At 47.5% G+C, this 25,358-nt stretch overlaps 1 protein-coding gene and 1 non-coding gene across 2 annotated transcripts in view; both read left to right on the forward strand.

The window, feature by feature from the left end:
* Positions 1-4,182: 4,182 nt before the first annotated feature.
* Positions 4,183-25,358, forward strand: part of LOC144694766 (tumor necrosis factor receptor superfamily member 6-like) — a gene marked incomplete at its 5' end in the record, with an annotated part of 58,267 nt that continues 37,091 nt past the window's right edge. Inside the window, one exon of the mRNA XM_078565341.1 lies at positions 4,183-4,260. Within this exon, the coding sequence (XP_078421467.1) occupies positions 4,183-4,260 (78 nt within the window). The remainder of the gene's footprint in view (positions 4,261-25,358) is intronic.
* On the forward strand, positions 14,767-14,871 carry LOC144695115 (U6 spliceosomal RNA). The gene has a single exon (XR_013579876.1). It is a non-coding gene; the product is annotated as a U6 spliceosomal RNA (small nuclear RNA).

Genomic DNA, 25,358 nt, shown 5'->3' on the forward strand with positions numbered 1-25,358 from the left:
TGCTGATGGAATTTCTTCAGTGCTCTTATGTGTCACTGATACACAGCCCAGGTCTCACTGCAATACAGGAGTGTGGTGATGGCAACTGCTCTGTACACCAGGACTTTCATTAACTTGCGGAAGTCTTTGTTGTCAAATGCTCGCTGCCGTGGTTTGTGAAGGCTGAGTTAGTGCAGCTGATCCGGTGTTGGATCTCCTCATCAATGGCGGCCTTTTGAGAGAGGCGGCTGCCAAAGTATGGGAAGTGCTCAACATATTCCAGAGTCTCTCCTTCAATATATATGGGAAATGGAATATTTGGCTGACCAGGTGTGTGTTGACATATGAGTTTTGTTTTGGCAACATTCAAGGACAGGTCAAGCCTCTTGTGTGCAGAATTGAAGAGATTGAGAGTGGCTTGCAGATTTAGTGCAGAGTGGCAATGATACTGCAGTCATCCACAAATTGTAGGTCATGTATATTAATGGTGGTCAGCTTAATTTTGGTATGGAGGTAACTGAGGTTAAAGAGCTTTCCATCTAGAGAGTATTTGATACTGACACCAGAGGGCAGTTGATCTTTGATGAGGTGAATAGCTATTGTCAGGTAGATTGTAAATAGTATGGGGGGGACTATCAGACAGATCTAGCAGCACATTTATTGCTAAGTCTTGCTTGATAGCACTGTCAACGATATCTTCCATCACTTTGCCAATGATCGAGAGTGGACTGCTGAGGTTATAAATGGCTGGGTTGGATTTGTCCTGCTGTTTGAGGACAGGATACACCTGGGCAATTTTCCACATTGTGTGTGTGTTGTTGTAGCTGTACTTGAACAGCTTGGCTATGGAGAGCAGCTAGTTCTGGAGCACAAATCTTCAATGGTACAGCCAGGGTGGTGTCAGGGCCCATGACCTTTGCTGTATCTAGTGGCTTCAGCCATTTCTTTATTTCACATGTAATAAACTGAGTTGCCTGAAGATTGGCACTTAGGATGCTGGGACCTCAGGAGGAGGTGGAAACGCATCATCCGCTTGGAATTTCTGGCTCAAGGTGGTTGCAAATGCTTCAGTCTTGTCTTTTGCTTTGATGCGCTGGGCTCCCCCATTATTGTGGATGAGGTTGTTTGTGGAGCCTCCTCTTCCAGTTAGTTGTTTAATTGTCCACCAATGTTCACGTCAGGATATAGAGGGACTTCAGAGTTTTCACTTGCTCTGTTGGTGGTGGAATCGTTTAGCTCTGTCTCTATCATGCTGCTTCCACTGCTTAGCATGTATGTAGTCCTGTGTTGTGGCTTCATCAAGTTGGTACCTCATTGTTAGGTGTGCCTAGTGTTGCCCCTGGCATGCTTTCTTGTATTCTTCATTGAACCAGGGTAGATCCCCGACTTGATGGTAATGGTAAAGTGTGGTATATGTTGGGCCATGAGGTTGCAGATTGTGGTTGTATACAATTCTGCTGCTGATGGCCATGGCATATCATGGATGTCCAGTTTTGATCTGCTAGCTCTGTTCTGAAGCAATCCAGTTTAGCACAATGGTAGTATCACACAACACGTTTGCACCCTCAGTGAAGATGGGACCTCGACTCTACAAGCACTGTGCAGTGGTCACTCCTATAAATACCATTATGGTCAAATGCGTTTCTGACAGGGGTATTGGTGAGAACAAGTTAACATAGGTTTTTCCCCCCATCTCCCTCACCACCTATCGCAGGCCCGGTCTTGCACATATGCCCTTCAGGACTTGCCTAGCTCGGTCTGTAGTGGCACTACCAAGCCACTCTTGGTGATGGACATTGAAGTTCCCCACACAGAGTACAGTCTACGACGTAACTACCCTCAGTGCTTTTTCCAAGTGGTGTTCATAAGCTGAGGGAGGGTGGTAGGTGGGAATCAGTATGAGGCTTCCATGCACATATTTGGTCTGATGCCATGAGACTTCATGGGGTCCCAAGTCAATGTTGAACATTCCAGTTGCCACCTTCCTCACAATATACCGCTGTGCTGCCACTCTGGTGGGCCTGTCCTGCTGGTGACACTGGCTATAAAGTATGATTTGGTGAGTATCTGTTGCTTGCCTAGTCTGTGAAATGGCTCTTCCAATTTTGACACAGTACCCAGATATTAGTAGGGAGGACTTTGAGGTTTCTGATGCCTAATTCAGTATCAGATGGTCTGTCCAGTTTTATTCTTATTCAACCTTTCTGTAGCAGATTGATGCAACTGAATGGCTTGCAAGGCCATTTCAGAGGGCAGTTAAAAGTCAACCATATTTCTGTGGATCAGAGTCACATGTAGGTCAGACCAGGTAAGGATGGCAGATTTCGCTGAAGGACATTAGTGAACCAGATGGGTTGTTACGACAACCTGGTAGTTTCCTGAGCACCATGAAGCAAACTTTCCATTCCAGATTTATTGATTCATCAAATTTAAATTCCACCAGCCACCAGGGTGAGACCTGAATTCATGTCTCCACAGCATTTGTCTGGTCCTCTGGATTACTAATCCAGAAATGTTACCACTATGTGACCATTTCTGTATATTCTCATACAAAATCAGGGGCTTAGTGAGACTTCCCTGCACCTGTAGTGGCACTCCTGTTCCCCTCGGATACAGCACTGGGGACTGTAATATGTACTTGTAGAAGCCTGTGAGTCAGGCAACACCAAAAATTTCTATATCAGAATAGCAACTTCCTAGTCTGAATCAGTGGGGTACGTTTTCATCTTGAAATTGATGGAGATGAAAATGGACAGCCCATACTGCCTGGGCGGCAGGGTCTCATCCAGTAGAAATCAAAAGTGAAAGATTTCTATTACGAGCTGCTGATCTGTAATCTCTACTGCAATAAATTGGGCTGGATTTTTGTGTTGGGCTCATAAAACATAAGTCGGGCCAACTGCCAACTTTGGAAACACAGCACACATTCTTCCACACCCACTTCCAGCTACATGTCACCTCGGAGAGATACGAGTGTTCAGGCCTGGGTGTGGACCCGGAAGAGCTTGGTTGCAGAGGCAGGTACTTCCTGTCCTGTGCACAGTGAAAGGACAGTTCATGGCGCAGTTCAGGATATTCCCCCTGGATCCAAGCCTGGGAGGTCACTGGAGGAGAACTCTGACCTTTGCACTGTAAGTACTTACTTTTATGTGACTGCTGAAAAGTTGTTTCCCTGTGAAAGCTGGCCCATTAAGAGCATTCCCTTAGTGTACTCATTAGCTTTTGCTGTGTCCTCTGTTCAAATCAAATCTACCCCTTACTGTGCACCTGGCTGTAACGATCTTTTGTTTCTCACTCCAGAAAGACACAGTTTTTAAAAAAATCTTTATGCAGCAGCTCACAATGCTCTGTTTGGCTACAGCAGTACATTTCAACTGCTCCACCCCTCACTTACGAATCAGACCCTCTGACACCCACCACACCCATCTGATTGCATGCCCCATCAGATGAGGCAGGACACTGAATATTCCCATAACTATTCTAGAAGTACTGCAAAGCAGGAAAGCTCCTCGAAGACCTTGGGCCTTAATTGCATTGATATCGTAAGACATGGCTTACCACCCTGTCCCTTGCCATGCAATGCTGAGACATGGCTTACCACCCTGTCCCTTGACATGCAATGCTGAGGCCACCAAGCCTGTGCTGTGCAATCCTTTTCCTCATATAGCACATGCAGAGCAACAACCCCAATAAGGGTAATGACAAGGAACACTATGAGTACCACACATCGTGACCCATGTCTCTCGTATCCCTTTATCTCAGGGTGGCAGACCGAGGAAGTAGGGAGGAGTCCCTGGAAGCCTTGCTTCTTGAAGCACAACCTGGACATCCTGTTCCCTAAAGGACCCAGGTTCTCTCCAACTATCACAAAAGGAGCTTGGGTGAAGATAGCGGAGGACCTGGAAAGTGCTTCAGTGACCTTCTACACTCCGGCAAGGTGAATGAGATGTCCCTACGAGGTATGCAGCCTGGCATTGCTGTATACAGCAAGCCAGACATCGGGCGGACAAATAGCGCATGATGGTCAGGAGCATGTGCCCATCGCAAAGGTGCAGCAAACAATGTCAATGATAAAGGATGGCAATGATGAAAATTAACTGTAGAACTCTTGGAGGAATCTCCAATCAGCATGGCGCAATGTGCTACCACATCACCATTTCCCTTTTGTCCTTGCAGGAGAAGAGGATGCACAACCCCTGAACATTGGAGGACAAGGAATGGGAGCCCAAATCTGTGTGCTATCCAACTTGTGGATTTCGGCCATGGAATGTGTGGGTGATGGTGAGTAGCATGCGTAGCATAGATGATACGGGGAAAACCAGGCAAGAGTGTATTGTAGAGAACCCCCGAGTGAACGAGCCATCTGAACTGCATCTTGAATAGGCCAGTCTGTTCAGTGAGAGCCCTTGTGTGAAGATGTATCTCTGTTTGTGGCCTCTGCAGGGATGTGAGCAGCCACATCCTCAGAGGATACCCCTTATCCCTGAGTATCCATCCATGTAGCTGAGGGGTTTGTGTGAATATTCGTGGCAGCCCTGATTCACAAAGACTAAATGAGTCATGAAAGCAGCCAGGGCAATGTGCAGACATGAAGGAACCTCTTGCAATGTTCACAGAGTGCCTGTACATTTACAGAGTGGTAGCCCTTTTTATGTCGCAGTCTGCAATCTGCATGGGAGTCCTTATAGCAATGTGCATGCAGTTATCCATGTCCTGAACCTGTGAAAAACCAGCAAGAGATGAACCCTGTCACCTTCTGTGTCTGAGACGCTGTGTCAGTGTCATAACAGATGAACCGGGACACTGTTGAAAAGGGGCATTGGTCACAATGAGGATACACGCTGTGCACAACTGACTGGAAATGCCACGCAAGACAGCCATGAAGCCTTGGAAGGAGCATGTCACAAAAAAGTTAAGGGCCATGGTGAGCTTCAGTGCATGGCAGAGGCAGTGCATGCTTCTGGAATGACCTTGGCCGAGGGTCTTTGTGGAGAAGGATGCACAGCTTGGGCACGATCTCTCTGGAGAAATGCAGCCTCTTCCTGCATTGCCTCTCAGTCATGCCTAGGTAAATGAGCCTGTTTCTGTACACCCTTTGCGGTGGGTACTACCTGAATCTCTGATGCTTCATTCTGTGGATACTCAGAGTTGAGCTTCCTCCTGTTTGCGGGCTCACGACATTGCTCATGCCGCTACTGCTGCACCTGAGCCTCTATGACTTGGAGGCGACCTGGTGTCAAACCCATAACAAAAGAGACAATTGTGAAGGATTGGCTGATTGTTTTCTGGTAGCAGTGACCTGTTGCTGGTGGATATGTGGCTGTGCTGGTTGTGGCCTCAACTGACTCCTTGGTCTCCTCCCTGCCCCCTGGCAGAGAATTAGTGCTCTTGCAAGCACTCACTTTTAGAAGTTGAAGAAAAAGCTTACAAAGAGTTGTTGACAACCTTTCCTGAACTTTTACCAACCTGGCAGAAGTGTTCATGACTGAATTGAAGGAGATGGATTCTCAGAAACCTTCAGAAATGCGCACGAGCAAAAATATTGGGGAATGAAAAGGGGATTTCCCATGGGCTTTATCATGGTGATGCTGACATCAGTGGAGGTGCATGCAGCATTGTGACCCAAGCCTCTTCTGACCTTCTTCCCACCTTGGGGAAATTGTGTGGACTTATTTCTCTTGGGAAAATTCATAATTTCAGAAAAAAACCTAAGTTCTGGCGATTCCCGACCCCATTCCCAAGTCCAGGAGGACACGAAAATCCAGATGTCAACAAATCCCACACCAGAACTTGAGTACAAAACCTAGACTGACACTCTGCTGCACTGTTAATGATGGTAGAGGTTCCTTCATGCCTTCATTCAGGTAAGACAGTCTTCCTGAAATGATGACTTAGCTCAAGGGCTCTCAACGTTTTTGCTTTTGAGGCCACCCGCCTTTCCCATATTATAACGTTCCTGGGATGCCTGTAACACAAGCGCCTTTTGACTAAAAATTAGTTTTATAGTTGCAGAGCAACAATTCTATCAATATGTCGAGATGTCTTTGACAAATACATGCACTTGTCATGGCCAGTGTTTATCCTGGCTCAATACTTAGTTTTCATTGATGCGATTGCAAAAAATAGGTTGCGTTAAATGGGACCCAACACTCTCAGTGCTGTAGAAGAAGCAGTGCTGTATCCATAAGAGCATTCACAGCAAAATGCCTCCAGGGGCATTTCACTAAATTTGATTCTGAGGGATCTGTCTGATGAAATGTCAATGAGCTCTTTTGATAGCTTCGATGGGACAGAAATTGGCAGCTTAAGAATTTTGTAACCCACAGGTTTGTAGCAGATTTCTCCATTGTGAGTGCTGGAAAATATGTATTAAATTTGTTGTGTGGACCTGAAAGATGGAGGTCTTGTGGAGCAGTTGTGGGTTCCCTGCTTCTGAGCCAGCAGTTCTGGGTTCAAGTCCATGGCCCTGGACCACAGCATGCATGTAAAAGTGCATGATGCCACAGCAACTCCGACTCCTTGGTGGGCAGGATGGATGGATGGTGCAGATAGAATTGATGTCAACAGCATGGGCTGGAGTGAATTTGGCTCCTTACCCCTTGCCCTGTCTGTGGTGGAGTTTGTGGGTTGGACCTAACTTTAGTTGGAGGACTGAAGAAGACCAGAAAGATATGCTCCCAGTTGTGATTTGATTATGCCCAAATCAATGTTTTCTTCTTGTAAGAGAAAATTTCAAACATACCCCTAGTTTCTACCCCATTGCACCCCCTTCCCCACAAGGCAGAACTTTCCAGATTAACAGTTGCCTTTTGAATGTCTCAATTCTTTCATGCCAGGCAAAAAAAATGAGTTCTTCCACCTGGGTGGAGTTTTATTCAGCTTTATTCATTTCATTGAATAGGCCTGTGAGGTAAACCAGTATAGCCAGCCACAAGTCATCATTCAGCACCTCAGAAAGTTTAGGTTTCTTAGCAAGTATGTTTTTCTTCTTTGAGATTATGCAGGTTTGCATTCCGCCTAGAGATAGACATCTCACCTCTGTATGCATGAACATGGTGGGATTGTGTAATTCGAAAATATCATACTTTTGTTGTTGTCTTGAGCCCTTTGCAAAACAAGAAGTGTATTTTTAATTCCTCATTCCACACATGCTGAACATGGGTGAGCAGACAGGACCTTTGAGAAATGTCTGTGGAGCCATCAGGTTATACAGCAAATTCATTGTCATACACCTAATCAATGCACTCCAAAACTCAATCCATCATCTGACAGTGTCATTTGACATTGGTATTTTTATCCAGTTCCTTGGCCTTCTGCTGTCCAAATATTTCCCTTACAATTTTAATAGCATGTGGCATTATTAACTCCTAGCAATTGGATTCAATTTTTTGCTTTGGCAATATTTTGAGCCACTATGTAGGATGAGACCAAAGCTTTTTATCAGTGGTAGATGGGAGTTTCATTATTGCTTTAGTATCAATCAGTTCCTTAGCCTTTCACTCAAAAATGAATGCTGTTTGTCTTTATATATTTCATGCATGGTAATGAAATGTCCCTGTAATATGGTGCGGTGGGCGGTTGGAAGGGGAGAGGTGGTTTTAATGATTCTAATAATTTTAATGATTAATTTAATTAATTGCTTCACTTGCACCTCCTTCAATTTGGTCCACTGCATTTGCTACTCCCAATACAGTCCCCTCTACACTGGGGAGACCAAACGCAGACTGGGTGACCACTTTGCGGAACACCTTCAGTCTGTCCGCATGCATGACCCAGAACTTCCTGTCGCTTGCCATTTCAACACACCACTCTGCTGTCATGCCCACATGTCCGTCCTTGGCCTGCTGCAATGTTCCAGTGAAGCCCACCGCAAACTGGAGGAACAGCACCTCATCTTCTGTCAGGGCACTTTACAGCCTTCTGGACTTAACATTAAGTTCAACAACTTCAGAACATGAACTCTCTCCTCCATCCTCACCCCTTTTTTATCCCCTTTCTTCAATATTCATTTTTATTTTTTTATTTTTATTTTTTTATTTACTTATTTTTATTTATTTTCATTTTTATTCATTGTTTTCTCCTCACCTTTTATCCTATTTTTGATATTTTTTCCCACCACCATCCCCTCACCCCACCCTATCCCACCCCCACAAGGGCCATCTGCCACTTGTTCATGTTGTTCTTTCCAAAGTGCTTACCCTCGTCCTGCTATTACCACATTCTGCTTACTGACCTTAATGCCACCATCAGCACCTCCTTTAGTGTTGTTTGTGACATCTTTGTCAATCTCTCCTTTGCTTCTGTCTATCGCTGGCCTTCTATCCGGTTTCACCTGCTCCGCCCCCCCTTAAACAGTATAAATTTCATCACATTTTTACTTCTCTTTAGCTCTGAAGAAGAGTCATACGGATTCGAAACATTAACTCTTTCTCTCCACAGGCGCTCTTAGACCTTCTGAGTTTTTCGAGCATTTTCTGTTTTTGTTTCAGATTTCCAGCATCTGCAGTAATTTGCTTTTATCTTAGTGTTTAATTTACTGCCACTTCTCTTCCAGGAATGCCTATCATGAAGTACTGCTTTTTTCTCCGATAGGATTTCCGCTTGTCTCTTTTGCCCTCTTCACCTTCATTGCTTTCCATTCCTCTCCCAGTGTTTGACAAGGAGTTTACTAAAACTCGCTTTCACAGCCATATTTCCTTCCTCAGCAACTGTCTCCATCTCTAACTTACCCCAGGTGGATTCGAACTGAAGTTCCATCCCTCGTATTTCGAACCCACCCAGGATTACAGTTATCTCTGGGACATACAAAGTTCCTCGGACTGCTGTTCTCATCCTGAGATGATCACATCCTGAGATCCACACTCAGTGTCATGCGCTGCCATATGAACACACTCGACCTCTCCCTCCAGCAGCACCGACTCACCCTATCTCAAAGCTGTCCTTGTCCCCAGTTTAATTTTATTCTTTGTCTCATCCAACGCCTTAACAAGAAACTTTGTCTCTTCCTTTCAGGTGATAAGGAATGCAAGCTCCAACAACCCATTGATACCAAATGCTCATCCAGGACCCTCCACCCCTTCCAGTCCCTCTGACCCCATCCCGTCTTCTAATCCCAGCCCTTGCTGTGTATTCACCATACCCTCTGACCTTCCCCTCTCTAATGCTGAATGTTCAGTACTCAGTAAAGGACTCAGTTTCATACCATTACGCCCTCACCTCAATGAATTTTGGGCTCGGCATGATGCTGAACTCTTCTTCCACTGCCTTCGTCTCCATGTTCATTTCTTTGGGCAGGAGTCCTCCCCCCGTTCAACGGATCCTTTCACCCGCCTCCAGTATTTTCCCTCCACCTGGACCCCTCTCTCTGGCCTCTTACCTGCTCTTGATCTTTTCATTGAGAACTGTCAGTGTGACATCAGCTGTCTCAACTTCTCTGCTCCTCTCACCCACTCTAACCTGTATCCTTCTGAACTTGCCGCACTTTCTTCTCTCAGGTCCAACCCTGACTTTGTTATCAAACCTGCTGACAAAGGTGGTGCTGTTGTTGTCTGGCGTACTGGTCTCTACCATGCAGACGCTGAGCGCCAACTCTCAGACACTTCCTTCTACCTCCCCCAGGATCATGACCCCACCACCGAACATCAAGCCATTGTTTCCAGGACTGTCACTGACCTCATCTCCCCATGGAGACCTTCCCTCCACAGCTTCCGACCCCATGGTCTCCCAACCCCCGACAGCCCGCTTCTAGCTCCTTCCTAAAATCCCCAAACAGGGCTGTCCCTGTAGACCGATTGTGTCAGCCTGTTCCTGCCCCATGGAACTCATTTCTTCCTATCTTAACTCCGTTCTCTCTTCCCTTGTCCAGCCATTGTTTCCAGGACTGTCACTGACCTCATCTCCCCTGGAGATCTTACTTCCACAGCTTCTAAACTCATAGTCTCCTAACCTCAGATGGCCCGCTTCTACATCCTCCCCAAAATCCACAAACTGGACTGTCCTGGTAGACGATCATATCAGCCTGTTCCTGCCCCATGTAACTCATTTCTTCCTATCTTAACTCCATTCTCTCCTCCCTTGTCCAGTCTCTTCCCACCTACATCCGTGATTCCTCTGATGCCCTACCTGATATTAAAAATTTCCAGTTCCCTGGCCCTAACCGCCTCCTCTTCACCATGGACATCCAATCCCTCTACACCTCCTTCCCTCACCAGGATGGCCTGAGGGCTCTCCGCTTCTTCCTTGAACAGAAGCCCGAACAATCCCATCCACCACGACTCTCCTCCTTCTGGCTGAACTTGTTCTCTCACTGAACAATTTCTCCTTAAACTTGTCTCACTTCCTCCAAATAAAATGTGTGGCTATGGGTACCCGCATGGGCCCCAGTTATGCCTGTCTCTTTATGGAGTATGTGGAACATTCCTTGTTCCAGTCCTACTCAGGCCCCCTCCTACAACTCTTCTTTCGTACATCGATGACTGTTTTGGTGCCACTTCATGCTCTCGTCTGGACCTGGTAAAATTTATCAATTTTGCTTCCAATTTCTATCCCTCCATCACCTTCACATGGTCCACCTTTGACACTTCCCTTCCCTTCCTTGACCTCTCCGTCTCAATTTCTGGTGATAGACTGTCCACCAATATTCATTACAAGCCCACCGACTCCAACAGCTACCTCGACTACAGCTCCTCACACCCCGCTTACTGTAAGGGCTCCATCCCATTCTCTCAGTTCCTTCACCTCCGTCACATCTGTTCTGATGATGCCACTTTCCATAACAGTGCTTCTGACATGTCTCCTTCTTCCTTAACCAAGGATTCCCCTTGACTGTGGTTGACAGGGTCCTCAACCGTGTCCAACCCATCTCCCGCGCCTCTGCCCACACACCTTCCTTTCCCTCCCAGAGCCATGATAGGGTCCCCCATGTCCTCACTTTTCACCCCACCAGCCTCTACATTCAAAGGATCATCCTCCGCTATTTCTGCCAACTCCAGCATGATGCCACCGCCAAACACATTTTCCTCTCACCCCCCTTGTCAGCATTCCGTAGGGACTCTTCCCTCCAGGACAGTCTGGTCCACTCCTCCATCACCTCCTGCACCTCAACCCCCTCCCACGGCATCTTCCCATGCAATTTCAGAAGGTGCAACACCAGCTCCTTTACTCCCTCCCTCCTCACCGTCCAAGGGCCCAAACACTCCTTTTAGGTGAAGCAGCACTTAACTTGCACTTCCTTCAATTTGGCCTACTGCATTCGCTGCTCCCAATCCGGTCTCTTCTACATTGGAGAGACCAAATACAGACTGGGTTTGTGGACCTAGACCTTCCTGTCGCTAGCCATTTCAACACACCATCCTGCTCTCATGCCCATGTGTCTGTCCTTGGCCTGCTGCAATGTTCCAGTGAAGCCCAACGCAAACTGGAGGAACAGCACCTCATCTTCCGATTAGGCACTTTACAGCCTTCCGGACTTAACATTGAGATCAATAACTTCAGACCATGAACTCTCTCCTCCAACCTCACCCCTTTTTGATCTCCTTTTTTCAATATTCATTTTTATTTTTTATTTTTTATCCACTTATTTTTATTTTCATTTTTACTCGTTGGTTTACCCCCACCTTTTATCCTACTTTTGATCTTTTTTCTCACCCCTCCCCCATAAGGGCCTTCTGTCACTTGTTCATGTTGTTCTTTCCAGAGTGCTTACCCTTGTCCTGCTATTATCACATTCTGCTTTTTGACCTTAATGCCACCATCAGCACCTCCTTTAGCCAATACTGCTACCATTAACACCCCTTTGTCCTTTTGGTAGTGACATCTTTGTCAATCTCTCTTTTGCCTCCACCTGTTCCTGGCCTCCTATCCAACTTCACCTGCTCCACCCCCCAGAAACAGTATAAATTTCATCACATTTTTACTTCTGTTTCGCACTGAAGAAAGTCATACGGACTCGAAACGTTAACTCTGTCTTTCTCTCCACAGATGCTGTTAGACCTGCTGAGTTTTTCCAGCATTTTCTGTTTTTGTTTCAGATTTCCAGCATCCGCAGTATTTTGCTTTTATCTTAGTTTTGATGATTCTTTGGGCTATGCTTATCCATAAATTACACCCTGAAGTTGAGGTGTATTTCCACTTCTGGTACGAATACAAGCAAAATTCATTTAGTTGTCTTCGTAGCCCTTTAGCTTTACAGGGTTAATGGCAGCTTTATATTTTTTACCCAAACCTCCACCTTCTCAGTATTTGGCAGTCCTAATGGTTGATCTTAACGAAGGAAGTTCCGTATCATCGCTCTGTATTTATTTGCTGTTTTGAAGTGGATGGTCTCATTAAAAATTTATTTGTATCTTGTATTTATTGTGCTTACAACTGTTTTTCTTTTTTTCCCCCCAATTTTTCACTGCTGCTGAAATAGTTCCTTTAGCCATTTGCTTAACAGGAAGTGAACCAGGAGCAACAAGCACAGTACCCCCTAAAGGCCTGTTTTGTGCACACTCAGTTGGACTCTGGACCAAGGAAAGAAATCAAAGGCCCTGGCGCTTCAGCTGTTTCTGGACCCCTTAACCCTCCCTGTCACATCCCTCAGGTGCCCAGAATTGGGAACAGTTGTCACAGTGGGGTTGAACTGGTTTATAGAGCCTTAGCAAAACTTATTGGCTTTTGTACTCTCTGCCTCTAATTATAAAGCACATCAAAAGCACGGGTTTCAGTGTTACTTTACAACCATTGTCAGACAATTACACACAACTTAGTCATTCATGTCATGCAACCAGCTCCACTTCCTTGAACCTGGCCCTGTGCAATATCTGGACAGCGACATCCAAAAGACTTGACCCTCACAAACACTGCAGGTCCACAACCAACAATCCTATGTACAAATGAGAATATCTTGAACTATCAGTGTCGTATCCTGTTGGCACACGACCCTGGTTTCAATTCCAAGTTTAAAAATGGTAAAAAATCTTCCAGTAAATTAGCACCAACCAATTCACCTGCAATAACTTACTATTTCTATCCACTCAAGTGGACTTTGTTAACAGAAAATTGATATTTTACATTGTGTGATAAATATTTTCTCATTTTAAATTGAAACTTGCCATACTTGCAAACGTCCAGCATGAAACATATAATAGGAGAGCAAAGTATTGAAAACCTGAAACATAAACAGAAAATGCTGGAAATACTGAGCAAGCCAGGCAGCACCTGTGGAGAGAGCAAAGAGTCAATGCTTCACACTCCACTAGTTCTGACAGAGTCACTGACCTCTGTTTCTCTCTGCTCAGATGCTGGCAGATGTGCTGAGTATTTTCAACACTTCTCGTTATGATTGTAACAAAAGTAACCCTTTTTGCTGGCCCTCCAAAAAGCAGTCAGTCCTCTTGTGAACTTCTCATTCCCCTTCAGCAAGAAACCCAGCAGCAGCTGCCTGAGATCTGGTTCGACGCAACATTAAACATGAATTTCAAAAAAACAGTTAAGGTATGAAGAAAACATGTACAACCTGCTGAGCAAAAAAATCGATGTGAAAGCAGTAAATTGGTAATTTTAAAAAAAGCAATAGATAAAAATGATCATTAAGAAGCTCCAAGCAATAAAATTAACAAGTAAAACCTTTTTGCCTTTTCGCTTAAGAAGCAGAGCTAGAGAGAGACAGACTAGGCCTCAAATCCTGGTCACTAGGTAAGGGGAAGGGGGACCGGGGCCAAGATAAGGGTTAAATTAACACTGACCTTGCATTCAGCTCTGCGGGTGCACACTTAGAACTGGCTGCAGTGGAATTTATGTGAAAGTGGGGGTGAGTAATAGGTTGTCTTTTAGCCTGTGTGGATTGGTTTTTTTAGGGAGGGAGAAGGAGGAGTGAGGAGAAGGAGAAGTGTGTGTGCATCCTCACAATGAGCAGCCTCTGTGTCTATGTGTGTGTGTGTGTGTGTGTCCAGCTCTCCCCCAGTTGCAGGGTTCTCTCTCACACACATATAGTGCAGAATTTTGCCCTTGTCGGGCAGCTTGGCCGGGGGCGGGCGAGGGCGTTTGGGAAGCTGCTCGTTGCCCGTGATCGGGGCCGGACTGCAATTTCACGCTGGTGGGCCAATTAAAGCCTGCCCAGCGTGAAACGCGAGCGGCAGCGCTCAGTGCTGCCTAAGCGGGCAGGGGAGGAGGGCGAGCGCGAACTTCGTGCATGCACGAGAGACACAGAGCTGCCTCAGGGAGATGAACAGTTTTAAAAATTAGAAATAAAAATTTTAAAAATGTAATAAAACATGTCCTCTCATGTGACTCTGACATATGAGTAGGGACATGTTATAAATTAAATTTAAAAAAATTGATTTGATTTTTATTTGATGTTGGAAACCTCATCCCGCCCGTGGATGAAGTTTCCAGAAAATATAAAGGCTGCTTGGCCTTTTTGCCACCTGCCAACCATAAGGTTGGATGGGCAGCGAAAAACTTGTTTCAATGACCTGGTCAATGGCCTGAATAGGCCTTTTAATTGTCGGCTGGTGCGCTGCCGACTCTGGTGCGTGACTGCCGACTGAAATATCACGCCACTGCGTTGACAGCTGGACGTTCACCCGACGTCAATGTGCATCATTTTATATGCTTGAGTGGGTCGGGTGTGCGCCCACGGCCAAGGTAACGTGTGTCTGCTGTGGCTCAGTGGGTAGCAGTTGTGCCTCTGACTCACAGAGTTCAGGGTTCAAACCTCCCTCCAGGACTTGGGCATTAAAGTCAAGGCTCATGCTCCAGTGCAGTACTGAGGGAGTATCATACTGTCAGAGGTACTGTCTTTGAGCTTGCTTCAGCAGAACATATACCAAAATTGGAATGATATAGAAAAGATTAGCATGGCCCCTGTGCAATGATGACATGCAAATTTGTGAAGTGTTCCATATTTAAAAAAAAATTCTGCCCATACTCTCTCATGCAAACTCTCTCTCTCTGATGCACATATACTCTCTGTCACACACACATGGGGCTGGATTTTTCATTCCGAACGGGAGTAAGATATTGTGCGATGACTTCAGCCGAGCATCCCAACATCATCGCGCACTGTTGTGATCTATCGGTTGGTGGGCGTGAACGGGGGCAGAGTGGCGCCTGCCACTAATTAACAGGCCACTTAAGGCAATTAACAATGCAATTGTCTGAGATTTTTCATTGCCCGTGCAATTTTCTGCTTGTCAAACGGGCAAAAACAGGCAGGCGGCCAGCCGACATTTCCACAAACCTCAACCACCCACAGGCGGGATAAAAAGGGTCAGCAGCATTGCCAGTGTGAATATTGAGCAGTTTTGGAAATAGTTTGCAGCTGGTTACTTATTGGTACTTGGCAGCTTCATCTCTGTTCGGGGCTTCATTCTTACCATTTCCAGGCCTCGTTTCAGGACTCATTGGTGTCTGCCGACCCCCGGAGGATTCAGACCATGTGGCCCCTTCCAGGTATCAGACAGTCTTCCGTTACCCAGGTAATGGGGATTGTGTTCTCCACTGGAGTCACCTCCTCTGAGGAGGAAGAGGAGCAGAAGGGAGAGGAGGCCAGGCGTCCCAATGCAGCCTCCAGGGGAGGGACCTGTGGGAGGAGAGGCGCAGGCACAAGGGGCGCAGGGTCAGCAGGTAGTCCAAGGCGGAAGGGGCTGCCAGGGTTTACAGGCAGCAATGCAGCTACCTCAATATGTCTGAGGTGCAATGCCGAAGGAGGCTCCGCCTCAAGGGAGACCATGACCTCCGTTTGTCAGATGATTAGGCCGGGGTTCAGCTCCAACTGTGTGGGTGGACACCCCATGCCAGTGGCTCTGAAGGTCACAGCAGCCCTCAACTTCTATGCATCTGGCTCTTTTCAGGGCTCAGTGGGGAATCTGTGTGGAGTCTCCCAATCAGCTGTGCACAGTTGTGTTAAGCTGGTGACAGATGCTTTGTTCAGGCAGGTACTGACCTTTATTCTTTACCATACAGATGAGGACAGTCAGGCTGAGTGAGCCAGAGGCCTTGCAATGATTGCTGGGTTCCCCTGTGTCCAGGTTGCCATCAACTGCACACATGGGGCCATCAAGGCGCCAGCGGGTCAGCCGAGTGCCTTTGTCAACAGGAAGGGATTTCACTCCATGAACGTGCAGATAGTGTGTGATCACAGGATGCAGATTCTGCAAGTCTGTGCAAGGTACCCAGGCAGCTCCCATGATGCCTACATCCTCAGACACTCCCAGGTGTCGAGGCTCTTCAGTGCTCCAGCCTGACTGGATGGATGGCTGGTGGGTGACAAGGGCTATCCGTTGAAGAGGTGGCTCATGACGCCTCTCCGCCTCCCGAGAACAGAGTCAGAGAAGCGTTACAATACGAGCCATGTTTCCACAAGGGCGATGGTAGAGAGGACCATTGGTCTTCTCAAGATGCGCTTCTGATGCCTGCGCCATTCTGGGGGAGCACCGCAATACCCCCAGAGCGGGTGTCACTGATAGTGGTTGCATGCTGCGCTCTCCACAATCTGGCACTGGCAAAGGGGGGACCCACTGGAGGAAGAGGATCTTTACACAGCTGCACAGGCCACAGAGGATAAGTGCAATAGTGAGTCAGAAAAGGAGCACGGTGAGGAGAACGCTGAGGACATGGAGGCAGACCTCGGTATCCTCCAGGGAGGCAGGTCACCAGGGACGCCTTGATCCAGCGCTACTTCAGCGAGGCTACCAAAGATCAGCTTCCACCACATGCCAGGGCTGCCTCCTCTATCCTGGATGTCTGAAATGACCCTTTCATTTGAACACAAAGAACACTCAATGCCTGTGCAATAAAGTTCAGAGCCACTTACATCCAGCATTACATACTGGCATACCCTGCACCAATAAAATAAAAAGGTGAAGCATACTCAGGCCATGACGACAAAAACAAAATTTATATCATTTTGACAATTACAAACTATTTACATCAACTTATCTGGTCTTAAGTCTCACACCAGTATACATTAATTAAACATAACTGAACTTAAAATTGCCCTTGGCCTGTCCTTCTTGTGCTCATGGTCCCTTCATCTTACGTTTGCGGGTGCTAGGTCCAGGTTCTCCCCCCTCACTGGCACCAGCATTGGAGACAGCCTGCTGACTCTGCTGTCATGTTGGCCTTGATGACCTTGGTGGTCGCCATCTGGCCAGTGAAGCCTGTGATGTCCCCAACTGGCCATCGCTGGCATCTCCCCTGTCGCCACAGCCTTATCAGATGCCATGGTGACTGGTGGAGGGCTGGAGGAGCTGCTGCCATCATCCGGAGCGCCATGAGAGGAGCCCGCAGAGACGACAGGCAGCTTGTGTGCCAATGTGAGGTTGCTGTGGACCTCCCTGCTCACCATTGATTGACGGGCACCTATCTGGGATACTGGGTGTCTCATCCATCTCCCACATAACACTGACAACCTGAGGTCAGTGCCTGTGTGAGGGTTTGCAGGTCCGAGCGCAACCCCAGGAACATCTGATTCTGTCCCTCGAGCTACCTCTCCATGAGAGTCACCACTCTCTCAATGGAGGAGGCAGTGTGCTCGGCCATGACGGTCAACGCAGTGGTCATGCTCCGCATGGACTCCTTCATCATGGAGACCATGGCACGCATACCCTCTTGGATCTCCGCCAGATGCTCCTGCACACCTCGCTGGACACCCAGCCTCTGACGACTCCAGAGGCTCATCATCTGTCTTCAACTGAGCATTGTCCTTGTCCCCAGCAGTCCTCCAACTGCCAGTGCCCTGGGCACTCTCTGCCTCCACCTGCATCTCAAGCGAGTGTGAAGTGCCCTCACCAATGTGCACCGAGATATTGGCCGCCAGTCTAAGGCCCACCGAGGTGCTGGTATCTGTGCTGGTGCCTGCTTCAGAGAGCGGGTGTGACACAGGTGCAAGTGAAGCCCGGTGGCCCTCTGGCGTCAGGGGTGGCCCTTCAGGGTCTGCAGATCGGGCATCTGCTGGCGAACCTAAAAGGGAGAAGAAGGACATGTCATTAGTTAAAGTCATCACACTGTCACAGTGCATGCCAGGCATCCTGGTGAGATAATGGAAATCTGCATCATGGTGCCATTGTCTTTCAATGATCACTGGGGACTCCAAGTTTGAGGCTCACATCAATGAAGAGACTACACTAGAATGTTTGCACAATCCGACAGTCTCACCTCTGTCCGCTGCGCTCTTACCTTTGTCTGGCACCCCTGCCTCTCCAGGCGGGGCGTGCCGCCTCCCAGCTCCAGGGCATCTTGCTTGAATTGGGAGAGCAGCAGCAGGTTGGGTGGGCCTCCACCTGCATGTGTCCCCTCAGCTTGGTTAAGGCTTACCTTCTCCTGAAAGGACAGAGGAGCATTGCTGAGTCCACTCTCTACCTGCAGTGCCATTGCAGCCTAGCCAATGGCTGAGGAACACCTCTCAGGGCACACCTGAGTCATGGCCCTCGAGCCACAAGGCCCTCAGTCCAAGCATCCAGGGCTCACCCCCTTGGCCAGCTCCGGTGTCATTGACAGTTGGCACTCAGACTCTTAGGCCCATGGGGGGATGGCCACACCTTAACACTTCTGCACTCTGACCCAGCACGGTACTCACCCTTCCTGAGTGCAGCAGGTCATCGAAGCGCTTCCGGCACTGCACCCATGTGCGCTGCACCACATCATGACTGCTCACCCGGACTGCCACCTCCTCCCATGTCCTCTTGATGAGGTGCGGTGGTCTCCTCCCTTATATGGGACAAGGGTATCCCTCCTGGCAGCCACCTCCTCCAGCAGGACTGTGAGGCACTCATCCGAAGAGCGGGGGGGGGGGCGAGGGACCACGCGACCTGCCCTCCCGCCTGGCGTTTGCTGCCATACTTGAGTGCATCGTCAGAACGGCAGCTAGACATCCTTACCTGGCAGCCTCTTTGGGCCTGCCTGGGGCCTTCTTTATACCAGCTGCTAGGTTGTCATTGGACCCGGCGGCAAACAGGCCCCCGCCCCCACTTGGCCCTTAATTGGCCTGCCAGTGGCCCAATCGTAGGCGGTGGTCAATTTCACGGCCGCTGCTAGGCCCGCCCGCCGCGCCTACCCAACGAGGGCAAAATCTAGCCCATGCACACTCACACACCCACACTCTCACACATGCACTCCCTCACACACACATGGGCACACACTCTCTCATACTCTCTCATACTCTCTCACTTTCTCTCACATTCTCCTCAATTCCTGTGGCCCTCAGAGTTTTCAGTAGCTTTAACTTTCCTTTTTTAACTGGCCTGGTTTTTCTTTATCTATGCTACAAGTAAGATCCCCAAAAAACTCCAGCAATTTTGTCAAACGTGATTTCCCTTTTATAAAATCATGTTGACTCTGCCCAATTTTACCATTCTTTTCTAACTGCCCAGTTATCACATCCTTTATAATAGATTCTAACATTTTCCCTACTACTAACGTCAAACTAACAGGCCTGTAGTTCTCCATTCTTCCTTACCCTCCCTTCTTAAATAGTGGGGTCACATTTGCTACTTTCCAGTTAGCAGGAATCTAGAGCATTTTGATAACTACCAATGCATCCACTATCTATCTCATCATCTCTTTCAACACTCCGGGATGAAGCTCATCTGGTCCAGGGGATTTATCAACCTTCAATCCAGTTAACTTTTCAAGTACTACCTCTTTACTAATACTAATTTATTTTAGCTCCTCAGTTGAACAAGTCACTTGTCACAGAATATTTCCGGGAGATTTTCTGTATCTTCTTCCATGAAGGCAGACACAAAGTAATTGTTTAGTTTCTGCACCATCTCCCTCTTCTCCATTATAAATTCTCCTGTGCCCACCTGTAATGGGCCCACATTTGCCCCAGCTAATCCTTTTCTTTTCAAGTACCTAATACTTATCAGCCATGATTGAATGGCGGAGCAGACTTGATGGGGTGAATGGCCTAATTTCTGCTCCTATGTCTTATGGTCTTATGGTCTAAAGAAGCTTCTACAGTCTGTCTTTATGTTCCTCGCTAGTTTGCATTCATATTCAGTTTTTCCTTTCTTATTCAGTTTTTTGGTCCTCTTTTGCTGAGATCTAAATTGCTCCCTATCCTCAGGCTTACCATTTTTCCTGACATCCTTATAAGCCATTTCCTTTGATTTAATGCAGTCTTTAATATCTATCGTTGACCAAGGTTGATTATTATGCTGAAGACTACCACCCACCTCACCAAAGATGTCTACGTCCATAAACCTTGCCCTCCTGGTCTTCTGAGAGAAAAGTTGGAGGTTATCCAATCAGCATGGCTGCAGTACAGCCTATCTGTGTGAAGTAGTGCACCCATATTCTCCAAACTGAATCCGGGGACACGCTACCTGAAACTCATTCACACCATCCGAGGCCACGGAGCGTGCTCTCGGACATCCGCACATGCTTCAGCTCCAATTGCCTGTGTTAATCTGTTTAATGTTTACCAGTGGCTTCATGACTTGGACATTATGGCTCCTGGGCCAGTTGCTCTTCAAACAAATTTCACAGGAAGACTGCATGATCCAGGAACTATCCAGGGATTCGGTGGATGTGGTTGGGGATTGGGGAGTTTGGATGGGGGGTGGAGGGTGTGGAGCATGCATGCTGTCCTGGATACATGCAATGGGGTCGGGATAGACTAGACCCAGGGCCACATACCAACAAGCGAGAGGAGGCTGGGAAGGACCAGGCCCAGAGCCACACATCACACCATGAGGAGGTTGGGAGGGGCAGGGTCCTGGGCCATGCACTATCAAGTGGGAGGAGCTTGGGAAGGGCTTTCTGGGGGTGCAGCTGGGGCAGTAGGCGCTTTGCTTTACTTATCTTGCGGTCTGAAGTGATGCTGCAACAGAACAGTCCTCACATGAAATCCAATACAGGGTGAGAAAGGGGGGACTGCGGAAACTGGCCCATTCCTGCCTGGTCAATGATTGCTGTTCAGAGCAACAGCAATCATTGGCCGAGTATACTGCCAATTGGGATGCTCTACCCACTGGATTGGCTGCTTTGGACACTGAGCATCCCAACTAAGAGGCTACTTGGCCAATGAGCCCAGGCCCCTTAGAGGGCCCCGGTAATTAGCACTGTCTGCACCCCAGCCTCCAGGGCCCTGGTTTGACTGGCCTAAAATTCTACGTCCAAATCCTTCATTTCAGAAACAGTACATCGTTCTTATTTTGATTCCAAAGCCCAGTTCAGCAGTGAAAGCCAGTGATTTGACATGATCACACCAGTAACGATGGAGGCACCCAGCATATGAGAGATATGAAAAAATAAACAGGCCCTTGAGCGAATTTATCCACCCAATCTCATCGCCATAAACCCTTTAGTGATAAAGACAGTCCTCCTCTTTCCTCCTCGCCTATCACACAAATGAATAATGTGGTATATGAATTGCAGTGCCGGTGTGATGCCAGTCACGTAGGTCACATGTCCCAACAACTAGTGGATTGTATCAAATAGCTTGGCTCTTTGACTGTTCGCAACAGGCAAAGTACTAACCATACTCCAACGAGCCCGTGCTTACAAAACTCAGAGCATAGTGTCCAATGTTATTATGATTCTGCGACTGGACAACACTTGCTAAACAATCCTGACTGTGCTAAGACTTATAAGGAATTTAAGATTATCAGTCAGGCTCACTGTGTGGCTTACTTACATGTGCTGGAAGTGACATATATTCACACACAGAGCCCTGTTATTTGCAAACAGAAATAACATGTCTATGCATTGTGCCTTTTTCAACTAAACAAAAGCTTGGGGGTCAGCCACTCCCTGGTTCATTCCCCAGAGCAATGCTTGACCAACTAGGATCGACCTGCTTGGTTTGAATTTAAACAAAAGCTTGGCAGTTAACTGTTCCCTGGTGCATTTTCCATGGCAATGACTCTACCAATCAGAGTCCACTTGCCAGCCAATCAGCACGGTCTTCTCATGCAGTATAAATTGTTGTTCCCTTTAGATTTGTTATTCTTGCGGATCTGTCCTGATGAGTGCAAGATGCAAAGCTTTATCAACATGTCTCCTTTTTCAGCAATACTCAAGCAGTACTACCAAGTGACTATTTAGAAATGATCTCAGTGACCAGGTTATAGGGTACTCTTGTGGTGCAGTGGTCATATCCCTACCTCTGGGCCAGAAACTCTGGGCTCAAGTCCCACTTCAGGACTTGATGGCCATGGAAGTTATGTGCATAATGTGGCCAAACAGATTGATTACCAGCCTGTAAATCCTTCCAGTATGCCTGATGGTGAGAGTTTCTGAGTCAGTTATACTTTTTCTTTGAAAAAATATACTTTATTCATAAAATATCTGAAAGAACATTACAAAACATTTCAAAGTGGCCATCACAAAACGTGCAATCATATTCAAGTTTTCCACATAGATCATGTTGCATCCTGATGTGCTTCAATACAACCAAGGAAAATAACAGACATTTCAAAATGGTCATAACAGACAGTCAGACAGTGCAATGGTATTTAAATTGTCTACGTAGATCATGTTGCACTCTGAAGTGCTTCAATACAATTGTGATACATGTAATATTCACTGCATACATTCAATGTGAGTCATACAGCCTGGCGGGGTCTATACAATTCCCAGACCCTCGGTGCACTATGGCTTAAAGGTCTTAGACAGCGACCTTTCCCCATTGCGCCTTTGCGGCGGCTGCCCCAATCTTTAGTGCGCCCCTCAGCACGTAGTCCTGAACCCTGGAATGTGCCAATCTGCAACCCTTGGTCAGGGACAACTCTTTGCACTGGAAGACTAACAAGTTTCGGGCAGACCAAAGACCATCTTTCACTGAGTTGATGATCCTCCAGCTACAGTTGATGTTTGTCTCAGTGTGTGTCCCTGGGAACAGCCCGTAGAGCACAGAGTCCTGTGTCACAGAATTGCTTGGGATGAACCTCGACAAAAAACACTGCATCTCTCTCCAGCCTTTCTTTGCAAAAGCACACTCCACAAGGAGGTAAACAATGGTCTCTTCCCCACCACAGCCACCTTGAGGGCAACATGCAGAGGGGGTGAGACTCCTGGCGTGTTGGAAGGATCTGACAGGGAGGGCCTTTGTCACCGCCAGCCAAGCTACATCTTGGTGCTTGTTGTTGCTGGCAGTGAGGCGTTCTGCCAAATGACTTTGACAGTCTGCTCAGGGAACCATCCAACAGGATCCACCATCTCCTTTTCCCTCAGGGCCTCTAAGACATTACGTGTTGACCGCTGCCTGATGGACTTGTGGTCAAAGGTGTTTCTCTGCATAAATTTTCCCATGAGGGACAGGTGGTATGGCGTGGTCCAACTACTTGGAGTGCTCCGCGGCAGTGTGACCAGACCCATCCTTTGCAACACTGGGGACAGGTAGAACCTCAGCACGTAGTGACACTTGGTGTTTGCATACCAAGGGTCTATACACAGCTTGATGCAGCCGCACACAAAGGTGGCCATCAGGATGAGGGCGATGTTGGGCATTTTTTCCCCCCCCTTTATCTAGAGGTTTGTACATCATGTCCCTGTGAACACGGTCCATTTTCAACCTCCAGATAAAGCAGAAGATAGCTTGGGTGATTGCTACAGCACAGGAGTGAGGAATGGGCCAGACCTGCGCCATGTACAGCAACACTGAGTGCCTCACACCTGATGACCAGGAGAGGGAGCATTGCTCCCACATGCCCATTTTTTTTTCACCATGGCTACTTGCTCCTTCCATTTTCTAACACATGCCCCTGTCCCGCTGAACCATAATCCCCAGCACCGTCTGACCTGACAGTGAAGGGGATAAAGGATCGGTCAGCCCATGCTCCTGAAGAACATGGCCTCGCTCTTGCCACAATTTACCTTGGCACCTGAGGCCATTTCGAACTGTTTGCAGATGTTGATCAGTCTGCGCATCAACAGCGGATCTGAGCAGAAGACGATGACGTCATCCATGTACAGGGAGGATTTGACCTGAGTGCCTCCACTGCCTGGGATCATCAGTGATGGTAAGAGCAAAATACAGCAGATGCTGGAAACCTGAAATAAAAATGGGAAATGCTAAAAAAAAACTCAGCAGGTCTGACAGCATCTGTGGAGGGAGAAACAGAGTTAACGTTTTGAGTCTGTATGACCCTTCTTCATGCTATAGAGAAGTAGAAATGTGATGAAGTCTATATTGTTTAAGGTGGGGTGGAGTAGGTGAAGCTGGATAGAAGGTCAGCAATAGGTGGGGGCTAAGGAGTGATTGACAAAGATGCCGTGGACACAAGACAAAGGGAGTGTTATTGGTAGTGGTAAGGGCTAAAAGAGGTGCTGATAGTGGCATAAAGGTAAGAAAACAGAATGTGTTAATAGCAGAACAAGAGTAAGCACTTTGTGAAAGAACAACATGGAACAAGTAACAGATGGGGGATGGGGTGGTGGTTGGGGAAAAAGGAATGGAGAAGGGATAAAAATGTGACAAAAAAGGGATAAAGCAATGGGTAGATGAATAAAAATGAAAATAAGTGGATAAACAATAAAAATAAATTTTAAAATATATTATAAGAAAGGGGGATTAAAAAAGGGGTGAAGATAGAGGAGAGAGTTCATGGTCTGAAGTTGTTGAACTCAATGTTAAGTTTGGAAGGCTGTAAAGTGCCTAGTCAGAAGATGAGGTGCTGTTCCTCCAGTTTGCGTTGAGCTTCACTGGAACATTGCAGCAGGCCAAGGACGGACATGTGGACATGAGAGCAGGGTGGTGTGTTGAAATGGCAAGTGACCGGAAGGTCTGGGTCATGCATGCAGACAGACTGAAGGTGTTCCACAAAGCGGTCACCCAGTCTATCTAATGTAGAGGAGGCCACATTGGGAGCAGCAAATGCAGTAGACCAAATTGAAAGAAGTTTAAGTGAAGTGCTGCGTCACCTGAAAGGAGTGTTTGGGCCCTGGACAGTGAGGAGGGAGGAGGTAAAGGGGCAGGTGTTGCACCTTCTGTGATTGCATGGGAAGGTGTCATGGGAAGGGGATGTTGGGGGCGATGGGGGCCTGGACCAGGGTGTCCTTGAGGGAATGATCCCTATTGAATGCTGACAGCGGGGGTGAGGGTAAGATATGTCTCGTGGTGGCATCATGATGGAGTTTGCGGAAATGGCGGAGGATGATCCTTTGAATGCGGAGGCAGGTGGGGTGAAAAGTGAGGACAAGGGGGGCCCTATCATGGTTCTGGGAGGGAGGAGAAGGTGTGAGGGCAGAGACGGGATGGATGGGTCGGACATGGTTGAGGACCTGTCAACTGCAGTGAGGGGGAAGCCTCGGTTAAAGACAAAGGAAGACATGTCAGAAGTGCTGTTTCGGAAAGTGGCATAATCGGAACAGATGCGACGGAGGCGAAGGAACTGAGAGAATGGGATGGAGTCCTTACAGGAAGCAGGGTGTGAGGAGCTGTAGTCGAG

This window comes from Cetorhinus maximus, chromosome 20 (assembly GCF_964194155.1).
Source record: "Cetorhinus maximus chromosome 20, sCetMax3.hap1.1, whole genome shotgun sequence".
NCBI classification, from domain to species: domain Eukaryota; kingdom Metazoa; phylum Chordata; class Chondrichthyes; order Lamniformes; family Cetorhinidae; genus Cetorhinus; species Cetorhinus maximus.